Genomic DNA, 13641 nt, shown 5'->3' on the forward strand with positions numbered 1-13641 from the left:
TTAAGAATCTTTCTTTTATTGGTAATGTTTTAACATGTTTTTTTAATAAAAATCATCCCCCATTCATAGTGTTGAGCAAGGTTTTGCTCTTTTCCTGGAGATACATATCAGAAAGGACAGGCTTGTGTTTGTCTACTAGCTACTGTAATAATAAATAGCTACTGTAATAATAACGAAGATATTTATACATTACTCCTAAAATCACATATGGCAGTGCTTTCACTGTGAGTATTTTTATTCTCCTATTCAAAATTACAATTTAGCAAGCTGACAAGGGTGAAGCAAAGACCAATCAGAAGTGGTCTAAATTTCTGTTCAAAAATGTCATGCTTTTCCTTTTCAGTAATGAATTTTAAACCCAAGGAATTATTTCATCCACTGATCTTCCTTGCATAAAAAATAATAATTAGGAAATAGCAGAAGTCTCAACCAAAAAAAGCAAGCAGTGTAGTCTGCTCAGAACTCCAGACTCGATAGCCCTCCTTCTCATATATACTCAATCTTAGAAACAAGAAATGAGGCAGAAGGGCTGCATGCGAAGTACCTCATCAGAGACAGAAATAGTCTGGTGCTCCTCGTCACATTCATCAGTATCACTTCCTGCCAGAACTCAGCCCCACAAGACTGTTCAAACTCTTCTGAGTAAAGTTGAGCGTGTTGCAAACTACTAGCAGGGACACAGTATTAATAAGTGCCAGAACTAGAAACCTCATTAAGGAGTAAGCTGGAGTAAGGAGTGTATAATTAGTCCCCATTATCTTTAAACTAATTTCCTCCATGTACTTGGTTAAGATACCACTCGGAAAAGTGGCCATATTGACAGCCCCAGGAAGAGACTGTCTACAGAGGTAGTGCAAGTTTCCTCATGCTGCCTTGCCAATATGGCTCACAGGGAGAAATAGCTCCTGGGGATAGTGAGAATCATGGTTTCAAGCTTCATCTGCAGAACAAAAACACCCCAATAGCTTAGAAAAGACATCAGCAAAATGCACAGCTGAAGCTGATTCAAGAAACAGTGCACAAACGAATAGTTTTCCTCAATGTTACAGAAACCAGAGGTTTTGCCAAAAACCTGCTCACTTTTCTGGATTTTAGAGTTGGGCCATGATTTTGCCATCCCATAGCCCAGACTTGATTTTTTTCTGGACTAGCTATACACAAGATCTTTCTTAACCTCCCTGAAGAGAAATTTGCATTTGCACCACAGTTCACTAAATCTTACTGTAAACGGCACAGGTTTCTGTCCCAACAGAAGTAAAAATCTGTTTTTTTTTTTTTTTTTTTTCCTTACAGTTGATCATCCTGCATTTACTACTTTTCTAGTAAAATAGCCCCAAAACTTTCCAGGTATCTCAGTATTTTTCCTGATAGGATGCTTATGGTTAGAGGTTGGACTCGATGATCTTGAGGTCTCTTCCAACCTAGAAATTCTGTGATTCTGTGATTATTCTCTTCCATATTTCCTCCTAGCTCATCATCAAACAGTTCTGAAGATGGCATGCAATAAGGTCTAGTAGCAGTGAAGATGGTGAGACAACTGAAAAACCAACAGTGTGTCCTTTTTAGGAAAATTCCTACTGAAGAGCAAAAAAACTGCCTGAAAGAAGATACGATTGAGCTCAGGATTAGATGCGGTGTATGGGATGTTTGTGTCTGCCATTGAAACTGTGTGACCCAGAAGAAAGATTACTGAAATAGGGAACCATGAAAATGGAGAGGAATACATTCACACAGTTACCTGCAACTGTAGGTACATAATACCTAATGTGTTTCAGACTACCTATGAACTTCATATTGAATTATTTCAGTTCCTGTAGATGATAGAGCACATATAATATGAGGACACTTTCACATGATCTCTAAAGATTGTTATAGGAGTAATAATGCTACTAACATCTTCTTACCTTTTGAAAACTAAGCAACATGCTAAGAAATCCTGAATTATTCATTAGTTTCAGAGCCTCAGTCCATGATGGCTTCACACCTGGGCGCTCTTGATCAGGTGTTACTGAGTCTATTTTTCTTTGGAATAAAAGTAGCACACAATCCATAATTCGCATTATCAAGTGAGGAGGTTTACCCAGTTTGCGAACAGTTGCAATGTCAGAAGGTTTTATTGTCTGAAAAAATAGGGAAAAAAATAATAATTTATTTAAGCCATCACATGACGGTAGAGAAAGATGTCTGGGGAGACTGCATATTTAATACAACTGCTACAGTTTTGCAGGTCCCCCAGAAGCAGTACTGCAGAAAGCTAGTACCACTAAATGACCCACTTTATTACCTGATAGTAGAGGAGATACTGCTCATCTTACCTCTCCACTGTCTCAGTTTTTAGGCTTTTTCTACAAGGATTAGCAGGTCACTGCTAGTTCTTTCACTTTATTTTAGTTTTTCAAATCAGAAGCACAAACCACAATATTCCACAAACAGCAATAGCTAACTAAATGTACATTCAGAATATTCAATTCTGACCTGCAGGGCTGCCTCTGCTTCTTCCAATGCAGGTCTTGCAGCTTCAAGTTTCTCTTCTGCTGCTGCTTTATCAATGGCAATGTCATCCACAATGGCCTGAGCTTTGTCTTTTACCTTTTGCACTTGCATTTTCACCTTTTCGGCAGCTTGGGCTTTCATTGTTACTTCCAATAAAACTTCATCAGCTTTTCTTGAAGCCACTGCTAAATCTTTCTCCTTCATCACCAGCTCTTTGGAGAGCTGATTTACTGAAATCTCAGCTTCCATCAGTTTTGCAAGACCTGTGTAGAGTAAACTCTAGTTTACTAATATGAAGACGTAAGAGAGAAACCTCAGTGATCTAGATACTTAAAATAGGTCACTCAGATTCATATTTAGGAACCCCAGTGAGTGATCCCATTTGTTGAACACCAAAATTAAGCAGGGATAATATTTATTCACTATATAAAACAATTTGTTTTTCATTTTATTCCCCAAAGTCTTCAGTATCTGTTACTTGATCATTTGTTTAAATTCAGGAGGAAATTCTTCACTCAGAGAGTGGTGAGGCACTGGAATAGATTGCTCAGAGAAGTTACGGATGCCACACATCCACAACTTGAAAGTGAGCTCACAATTTAAACCCATAAGCTAACTCTCTAGGTATATAAAAATCTACACTTTTACATTCTTTTATTCAAATTCTTCTCAACTGAAAAAAAAAAAAAATACAGTACCTGTTCTCATACGTTCAGACAAACTTCCAACATTGGCAAATTTATCTTCATAAATAGTTTTGTAGCCTCCAATGAAGGACAGGTAAGATTTTGGAGTCACAAATGTTCGGCGCCTGTATCGTTCAAAGTATTCAACACATTTTTCAGCTACAATATCTTGAAATGTTCCCATGGTGTTAACAACACTTTGTTTCACTTCATCTGTGCACTCGATATGGTAGGAAACTAAAAAATGCTGTGCAACTGCTACAAGAGCATCTTTAGGCCAGCACTGGAACCAGTCCATGGTACAGCCTGAAATCAGACCTGGAAATTTGAGTGCACGAGTTCTGAATTTTTCCCCGACAGGAGAAAAGCAAAGAACCACATGTAAGTTATTTCGAACTCGAGTAAGAAAGTAATCATAAAGATTTTCACCAGTGGGAGTACGCCTTGGGTACTCCTTCTTCATTGCTGGTATCAAGTCTTGGGTGATTTCACCTATTTCATCTCGTGCAAAAAGATTTGAGACTTCACCTGAAGCCAAAACATTGTTCATGTACTCAAGAAAAGATTCATCTCTGATTTCGTTGTCTGTGAATATAAAGACAATGCCCTTTCCCTTTTGCCCAGCAGTGCGGTACAAGATTTTCAGATCATCCATGAGGTTACTGGTGGCATATGTTCTGAGGTAGAAAAGGATTAAAGAAAGAACAAAAATGAAAGGTTATTCTAGGAAATATCTATCATCTGGCTCAGTTTACTTAGGCAAGATAAGAGTCTACATATCATATTAATACTGTATCTCCTGCTTTCATTTTTCAGGTTTCTTTCTTAAATATTTTTCCCAAAGTAAATGATCAGTTCCATAAATCATGGGAGACGAGCTGAAATCAACAGAATAAGATGCTGGGAAAAAAAATAATATAAATAAATAAATAAAAAATAAAATAAAATAAATTAAAATAAAATAAAATAAAAATAAAATAAAAAGATGGTAAGAGTAATACTATGTTTAATATATGCACGATATCGCTTCGCATCTCTACAATTTGTAGACTGAAGCTCTTTATTAGAACTGAAAGTTAGTGTGGCTGGATTAAGTTGTCAAGTATGCTCTGCTGCCTGTAGCCATTACATAAATACAGATGTATTATCTTTTGAGGATATTCAGATCAAGTTAAATGAAGTCACTAAGAGACAAGAATAACCACCACTGAAGTTTTTACTGTGTTATTTGGTTTAACTGAAATCAAAGGATATGTTTGAACATTATCACTTGAGCTGATAAACTCCACTGTGAATGGAAACCATGACTGGTTCATTCATTATGCCTCTTGTAGCTGGTGCATACATATATGTATGATTCTGATATAGTCCATGCAAATTCAGCTACAGTTTTCAGATTATGCAATATCAGATGAAGCAAAGTAAAGTTACTAAAATGGCAGATTTTGTCCATTGTGTACTTAGACTATTACATTGCTGAAATTAGGAAGGTTTTTTTTTTTTTTAAAAAGTTTCTTATTTCCAAGTCTCTTCAAAGCCACAAGTAATACCTGTAATACATACAACCCATTATTCAGTATTTGAAAACTACGCAGTTTTGAAATGAAATATGCCATAAAGAAAGTCTCCCAGTGCTCTTTCAGCTCCATCTCAACACTACTCTACAAATATCCCTAATGCAAGCACTGCAGAACTTGTACAACAATCTAACTGTTCAGTTTGCAAGTGTCAGCTACGGTTATTACAGTGATTTGTGATATCCTGATAAGAACATGAATTTCTACACTGAGGCAGAATATCAGCCCATCTAGCTCAATACTTGTAACGCTGGCAACGAGAAATGCTACTTGGAGAGAATACGAGCTAGCATCCACTCTTCGCTGCCCATTCCTTTCCTCCCCTCCCCACTCCATATTTACAGCCATTGTATTAGGAACATTAGGAACGTCCATCTTGTCCTTTCAGTATCCATTTATAAACCTGCTTCCTCCATAGCCTCCCATGGCAAGTTACAAAAGATGACTATTTACTTTGTAAATACATGCTTTCAGCTACTTGCTTTTAGCCCGCCTCTAGATAGCTTCAGCAAACTGTTTCTAACCTATTCTGTGACTCTAGACTTTTTTTCTTTCCCTCCTTTAGTTTGTTCTTTCCTTCTGCCTCTGGGACACAGAAAGAGGCATTGATATGTCTTTCTTTCTCTTTCCCCTCAGCAGAAGCCTCATAAAAATGTTCAAAGACCTGATACATCGCTCTCAGGAAGATTTTTCAGCGTGTTGAGTAGTTTTCAGAGTCAAAACACACTGACAGCCCTGAAAACCCCATGCCAAAAGATAAACAGGTGGAAGGCAGTAGTTACTCCCAGTCACTTCAGAAAGGTTTAAATGAACACCTTCCAGAATATTAAGTGACAATGCTGACAAAGCATTGCAGAGATCTCTTGCAGTGCTCTTGTCAGGAATGATAGAGACTGTTTCAAAACAACATGCAGAGATTAAAGACAGAAAACAAGCAAAGTTTATTATACAGGGTTCTAATTAAGAATAAATAAATAAATAAATAAATAAAGTGCCCCTCTTTCCTCCCCAGTTTCTACAAATTACTAAATTCCAGTACTACCCACGATTAAGCTGTTGGTAACAGTTGTAATCATACTTTCTGGGAACATAAGCATCTACAGTGAAAGTCACTATTTCCCCCAGTCATCAGTATTTGGTCACCGCACACAATACACCAGTATATTATTTCCATGTTATCTTTAGTGTGAAATGGGAAAACTTAAACAGAATAAGAAGGTATCTCAAAAAGAGCAGTCAGGCACTGGAACAGGTTGCCCAGTGAAGTGGTGGAGTTACCATCCCTGGGGATGTTCAAGGAAAAGTTGGACCTAGTGCTTAGGGACATGGTTTAGTGGGTGACATTGGTAGGACGATGGTAGGACCAAATGATCATGGAGGTCTCTTCCAACCTTAATGATTCTGTGATTCTATGATAATTTAGTGGGACTTCACAAGGATCCATTGCAGACTCAAATGCTTAAGAAAAGAAAGACCTTGTCAATGGTAAAAAGGTAGAAAAATAAAGACCCAGGATCTGTCATCTACAGATTGTGCATTTGCATAGGTGCTTTTGGTTGAAAATGTACTTTACAAGGAGGGATCAAATGTTTGACAGGTTTGCATTACTTTAAGTTGCTTGTTTGCAGTTCATTTCTATAGCAAATGTCTATGTACACTGCACTGTTTTACCTTGTTAAAGTAATCTGAAAGCTCTCGTATCCAGCAATATATGACGCTAGTCTGGTCAGACTCTGTTTTCCAGATCCACCTACACCCACCAACAATGCATTTCCTTGTGGAGTACGAATAATCCGTGATATTTTAATTAAGTGGGTGATTGCATCCTGTGTATTGAGAGAAAAAAAAAATAAAAATGAACAGCCATAAAAATATTATTCATCTAGAAAACATCACTGAGCAACTGCTTTTCAACAGCTAGAGGCCTTCTCTGGAACCTATGCCAAAGACACACTCTTGTACTCATCAAAATCAGCAAGAGATTTCCCCTTGACTTCCGTGGCCAGCAGACCTAGCCCAAGAGAAATGTCCCGGTATCAAACTCGTATGACACAATGTCCTATGCAGCATTTGTACTAAGCAGAGCCGAGTGCATGCCTCTTTAGCGGACTGAAGGAAAATTAGAGAGGAAGAGGATTAACACCATCCTCCAACCTTTTAGCTGTGCCATTTATAGACTCTCTAAGTACGTTGCCAAAAGTACAAGTACACTATAGAAATTTCTTATTCAACGGTTGTATTTATCTTAGAGAACTCAGTCTAAAGATGAAAAAAAAGCATCATGCATTAAGAGACCCTTGAGGAGGTAACTTCTAGAGATGCCAGATAACATTCACAATGTGCACTGTAGAAACAAATAAGTTATGTTTTGGATTATACAAGGCAGAAGAAAGAAAAGATGGAGAACTGCAAAGAGATGGAATAATTCATGGGAGCGAGGGCAGTTGGGAGACAGAAGCATGGCTTTATAAATCTTATTTGTAAGCGTCACTGGAAACAGGGCTCCCAATTCTGAGCTATTTCCAAATATAATCTGATAGAAAAAAAACATAAGATCCATACATCAGTAAGGGCTAAAGACCAGGTGGTATTTGTATAATTAGAAGCACTAATACCTTGAAAAATACTAAATCCATCTTTGATCCTCTGATGGTCTCATTGTACTGTTGCATGAACATCTGCAGTCTTTCAGCCAAATAATCCAAAGATGGGATAGGCTCATAAATTTTAGGAGCCTTCAAATCTATATCATCAGGTTCATCTCCAGTAGCTTCGGGGGCATCACGCAAAAAATCCACAAAGTATAATTCTGTGGATCCATCTTCAAATAGATTTTGGCCATGTTCTGCAGCAGCAACCTAAAATACATTAAGGATCGCTTTAGTCATAAAACATTTTACTGACCTCTTTCTGTGGCAAATGCTTTAAAATTATTTGCCTACCTTTTTCATCATATCTTCAAACCAGTCTTTATCACTTTGGCTGGTGAACCTGTCTGCAATAACACGTCTGCATTCGTGCTGGAACAAGGCTACCAAAACACTGATGCTCCGGCAGACTTCAGAAGTAACTGTAAGTATTCCTTGCCAAATACGGCTGAGGTCTCGTAAATTAAAGATGTAATGAAATTTAGCTGGAGTTGGTAACATCTACAAAAGAATGTCATAATCTATATACAATTAAGTACTAAATATTTGCTATCTCGACTTAAGTGAATACTGCATATTTTCAACATCAATATCGCATTAAAGCAGAAATTCATTTTTGTCATTTAAAAAGCAAAGTTAAAAATGAAGAAATGACAGTAGCAATGACGATCTCTTGAATTTCACAGTTAACATCCTTCTTGTACCGAGGGGCCCAAACTGCACACAATACTCAAGGTGCGGTTTCACCAGTGTCATGCACAAGGGGACAATCACTTCCCTAGTCCTGTTGGCCACACTGTTTCTGACGCAGGCCAGGATGCATGCCATTGGCACACTGCTGGCTTGCATTCAGCCAGCTGTTGACCAGCACCCCCATATCCTTTTCTGTCAGGCAACTTTGCAGGTACTCTTCCCACTCTCTGCATAGGGTTGTAATGACCCATCTGCAGGACCTGGCATTTGGCCTTGTTGAATATCATGCAGCTGGACTAGTCCCATCCATCTGGCCCATCCAGATCGCTCTGCAGGGCTTTCCTACCCTCAGGCAGATCAATGGTCCCTCCTGGCTTGGCATTGTCCACAAACTTACTGAGGGTGCATTCGATACCCTCATCCAGATCACTGATGAAATTGTTAAACAAAACTGTCCCCAGCGCTGAGTCCTGTAACTGGCCACCAACTGAACTGAACTCCATTCACTGTGACTCTTTCTGAGCCTGGCCATCCAGCCAGTTCTTCACCTAGCAAGCTGTACACCTGCCCACGCCACAAGCAGCCTGTTTCTTCAGGAAAAGACTGTGGGAAACAGTGTCAAATGTTAGTAAAATCCTGGTAAACAAACACAGCCTTTCCCTCATATATGAAGAGGGTCATCTTGTCGTAGGAGACTGGGTTAGTCAGGCAGGATCTGCCTTTCATAAACCAATGCTGGCTGCTTCTGATCACTCAGTTGTCCCATATGTGCCATGTGATGACGTTCAAGATGATCATCTCCATAACCTTCTCTGGTCACCAAGGTCAGGCTGACAGGCCTGTAATTCCCTGGATTCTCCTTTCTGCCCTTGTAGATTGGAGTCACATTCCCTAATTTCTGGTAAACTGGGACCTCACTGGATAGCCAGAAATGCTAGTAAATTATTGAAACTGGCTTGGTGATCTGTCATGTCTTTAGATTTTCTCATAATCCCAAACATCTTTATAGAAGAATCCTACTCAGCTTTTAATTTATGGTTCCTTATGCCCTTGACATTTTCTCAACCAGAAGACCTCTCAATGTTCTCAACAGCTATGCTTTTATATTATACTTACATGATGCATTTCTTACATTAACTATAGAAGACACTGTGATTACGTGTTTAGTCAACTAACTAGGTACGCAAAAAAATCAGGATAGAAGCATTACACAGAAGCTATACCTATAGGTCACAGTTTCACAATATGAAGTATGAACATACATGACTGTATAAAAGCCCAGATCTTGCTTTTTTGTCATGGTCTGATGTTTCAAAGACTTTGCAACAGATGTAGCATTACCTTTGCTTTTGCTGTTTGCCAGACTTTTCGAGCTGTAGATACTAATGCTGAAGCCAGTTTACATATTTCTTCAGGGAAACCTCGTTGTTCACAGAAATAGCCTTCAGCAACTGTTCGAAATATTTTATCAATAGATGAACTGGAAGGCAGTGTGCAGTTGTAGATGGTGAAATGGCGTTTCAGGCGCTGTGGGATGTCATTCCGACCTCCCCCAGGGTGAATCATAGCAGCTACAAACTGGATGTCAACCACATTTGTAAATTCACCTGGCTTCTCCAAGTTGTAGAAACCTTTCTGTTCCATCAACTGCCTTACAATCTCATTGGTGATCTAGTTTTACCCCCCCAAAAAAGAAACAGAGCAGTTAAGTATTTCAGGGTTCTCAACTTAATAAATAAACAAACAAACAAACAAAAAAGTAAAAGAGGAAATATCCAATATAACAAATCAATAGACAGAAGGAAAAACATTTTCTCTCTCTCTTTATTTCAGATATTCTGCTGGGCACTGCAGCAATTTATAAAGCCATGCAAAATGGTACCAAGAGTCCTGATGCAGTGGATTGGCTGCATGTAAGTTTTGGGTGCTAAGCAGTTGTGGACATGAGGCCAGGCATTAAAATGGGCGGCCATAATATCAACCTAAGAAAATTCAGCACTTTAAAGTTACACCCAGTCAGACTACATATTCAGACTGATACAGGCACATAGGTGAGTGACAAAGAATGGTTAGTTTAGCTCAAAGCACAGAGCACACATCCATTTGTAGAGAGGCATCAACAGAACAGGATTACAGAGCTACACTCGAAGGAAGAATACGACTTTTTCTCAAAGTAATTTTTTTAAACTTAAGTCAACCTTTCAGAGTAGAGGTCTATAAAGTATTCCTTTAAGAATACCTCCAAGCAGCTCACTAGACTTGGATGTCAACTGTGGCATTAGATTTCACCTAATAATAACTGTACTTTAAAGCACAGAGTGGACAGAAGGAAAGAATCTCTGTTGGCTTCCTGGATTTGCATGCTTCCTTTCCCAGACTGGTTTTGAGTACAGAGGGTTTGTAAATTCTGTGGGCTCTGCATGTAACTAAAACAAAAGACTTAGAATTTACACTGCTTGCACCAAATGCCTTGATGCTGACCCTAATCTTTTGGCACATGCAGCTTATCACTTACAATAAACCTGGCTTGAGGAAATTGCTTTCAGAAGATACTTGATCCAGTCCATGTTACGATAATTTTTCCTAAACTTTCTCATTTTTGTAACCCACAGGTCAACACTTCCAACAGCAATAATGTTAAGACCACCAATTCCCAAATATCAACATGTTCCTTTTACCTGATCACCCCATTCATTAATCACAGGCATGTTGATGTCATCAATAAAGACAGTCATTTTCTTCCCCGCTGGAGGACCATAAGTGGTACCCATTCTTTTATCTACGTAACTTTCTATGCTCCTTTGGAACATATTTGGCAGAGTTGCAGAAGAAAAGTTCAGACGCTTGGTCAAGTGAACATCAGGATCATACTTGCTCGTGTAATCCTGTAAGATAAACCAATTTTAAGTAAAATGAACTGGCAACCCCAGATGAATTCAACTGACAGGAGACACAGATGTCCAGCTGCCCTGCAAAAATCAGACATCTACAAAATCTGTCTTGCTGTTAACTTTAAAATGCCAAACAGCAGTTTATTTAAAATAAATATGCTGTCTCCCACATGAAATTCAAACTCTCAGTTAATGTTTTGTATAAAGTTTCTAAGCATTAAAATTCATAAGCTTTTAACAGACTTACTAAGTGTTACAACAAATAGACATACGACAACTCAGGATGCAAATAAACTTTGCATCAGTAAATGCTGTTTTTTGTTTGTTTTTTTTTTTTCTAAACTCAATCTATTAATGGTGATCTGTTACAGCAGACTTCAAGGAACAAGTGAAAAAAAATCCTTTTTCAAATTTACACTATTTCCATACCTTACATCTACGGCAATGCAAGGGAACAGTAGTGTAAAATGAAACCCAGCTACACCAAGCTTACTGCTATTTCTCTTCTCTTAATTAAGACAAGAATCCTTGGGTTTTATGAATGCATACAATTCCCACTGCCATTGCTTATGCCCTAAAACAACAGTGTTCCATTTTTCATATTTAATGTGGTTTTATAATGGAATCAAAAAGAAAAAAGAAAAAAAATAGCCCTGGAGTGACACCAAGACATACATATAAAGCAAAGGAAATGTTTTGTTTAGCAAGAATCCTGGGACATAAAATAGTATTAAAAAATCTGGATTTCCAACATTATTTCTTTTAAAGATTCCATTCTTCCACTGTGATGACAAAGTTTAATATAATTAAAGTTCTTATCTTTATAACAGAGCTGACTAGAAATGCTTGGTACATCAGAAAAATAAGCCCTTATCATTGCTGATTAAGCAGCCAAGGTCAACACACCACAACCATGAATATAAAACCACTTAAAACACACATTTGTGTTTTATTAATTACAGCATTTCAGAGCCTTTACATGGTAATGGTAATACACCCCAGAACATAAATAAGAAGCATCTTTGAAAAAGAAGAGTTTATTTAATGAGATTATTTCAGTTAGTTTGCTATCAGATTCTAGATGCAGTTTTCCCTATCACACCAGCTTCAAGTTAAATTCAGGTGTTTTTTTGGCAATTCAAGAATTAAAAATACAGAGAGTGTCTTAAAAAAAGCTTTTCAGTTTAAGTTCTTTATTTTAATATATACCGATGCCTTACTCAACCCTTCAGATTACTACCTGAAATGATCTACAATAAAACCTTTTTTAGTTTTTCATGAAAGCAGATGCCTATATCTGGAAATTTCTTCTCCACAAGGTATAGTAAAGTACAATTCTACAGAAGGGGACAGCAAAAAGGGACAGTTATAGAGGCAGTTAACTTGCAGTCTTAACCTCAAACAAGATCAAATATCCACCGACACTTTTTGACACTATGCTCCCCTGTGTAAGGAACATACTCTCCTCCATAGAATAGACATGGGGTAAGCAACTCCCAAGAATCAGCTCCAATTATTTTTAGGGACAGGAATGGCAGCTGAAGGCTCGAGGTTGCCAGTATCTGGCCAAAATCCAGTATGTAGAATACTGAGACCACTATCCAGACCCCGCCTCTTCACTCTGCTAAAATAGTTCTCCAGCTGGTGCCAGGAACAGAAGCTGACATTACACCGGCATGCATGTTGGCATCAACAGCTGAACTGAAAAAGTCGTATTAATGGTTACTGGCATTGGTACAACTCACTTTATGTCAGGACTCAGAAAGCACATCCTCAGGGGGCACAAAATGGATCCAGATTTTAAGAAAGCCAAAGGTCACTTTAGGTCAACGTTTTTCAAATATTTTCAATTTCCAGATCTCTACAGATCCTGCAGTAGAGGTACAGGTGCCTACATGGTAAATTCAGCTGTCCTAACAGAAGATCATATTTATGTAGCTATCTTTCATTGATCAAAGAGTATACATATTCCCCTGAAAGTCACAAACACCATGCTGAAAACCATTAAAATTAGATTTTTAAAATAAGGGATGTCAGGTTTGGTATGAAATTTGGGTTTGCTCATCTTTTTGTTTATTGGCTCCTCTGTAGCAAGTTATTAGTTGTCATATGTGTCACAAGATTAACTGGCACCATTTAGCAATATGGAAAATATGTTAATTTAATAGCAATCTTGTTATTATTTTCTTTCACAGAAAGAGCAATGTCTTTTTCAGTGAAGGAACTAAAAGAGCAGATAATAAACACTAAATTTACCCTCTGAAAAATTACCCAGCGTAAAGAAGGAAGTTCTTTATTTCTCTCCAGTTTGGCCTGTGAAGAATGTCTATGCAACAAGGGTGTACAAAAGATCCACTCCCATGTGCCACCACTGAAGAAGCACAAGGAAATTTAAAAAATCCTCCAAAAAAACAATATTTTCTTAGCAAATTCTCCAGTTTGACTTCTCCAGAAGAAAAGAAAACAGATGAAAGAGCATTTATCACATGATCTTGAAACCATGGTTAGCAAAGTTTAAAAGAACTCTCTAACTCGCTATCCTAAAGTACAGATACTTAAGGTTTTTTGCTTGTAGGCCATGTGAGTATTGTCAAAAGGACTCAGTAAGAATGCTATTATGTAACAGAAAGACAAATCACATTACTCTTCCACT

The 13641-nt window shown here is 37.9% G+C and overlaps 1 protein-coding gene across 5 annotated transcripts in view; it reads right to left on the reverse strand.

Annotated features, from left to right (window-relative positions):
• LOC118161925 (dynein heavy chain 5, axonemal-like) overlaps positions 1–13641 on the reverse strand; it is a 147846-nt gene that overhangs the window by 59488 nt on the left and 74717 nt on the right. For all 5 annotated transcript variants that reach the window (XM_035317702.1, XM_035317703.1, XM_035317700.1 and 2 more), the window contains 8 exons: positions 10776–10982; positions 9439–9768; positions 7699–7905; positions 7372–7614; positions 6428–6582; positions 3192–3856; positions 2476–2756; positions 1905–2120 (listed from right to left, as the gene is read on the reverse strand). In XM_035317702.1, coding sequence (XP_035173593.1) covers positions 1905–2120; positions 2476–2756; positions 3192–3856; positions 6428–6582; positions 7372–7614; positions 7699–7905; positions 9439–9768; positions 10776–10982 — 2304 coding nt within the window. The remainder of the gene's footprint in view (positions 1–1904; positions 2121–2475; positions 2757–3191; positions 3857–6427; positions 6583–7371; positions 7615–7698; positions 7906–9438; positions 9769–10775; positions 10983–13641) is intronic.

This window comes from Oxyura jamaicensis, chromosome 2 (genome assembly GCF_011077185.1).
Source record: "Oxyura jamaicensis isolate SHBP4307 breed ruddy duck chromosome 2, BPBGC_Ojam_1.0, whole genome shotgun sequence".
Taxonomy (NCBI): Eukaryota; Metazoa; Chordata; class Aves; order Anseriformes; family Anatidae; genus Oxyura; species Oxyura jamaicensis.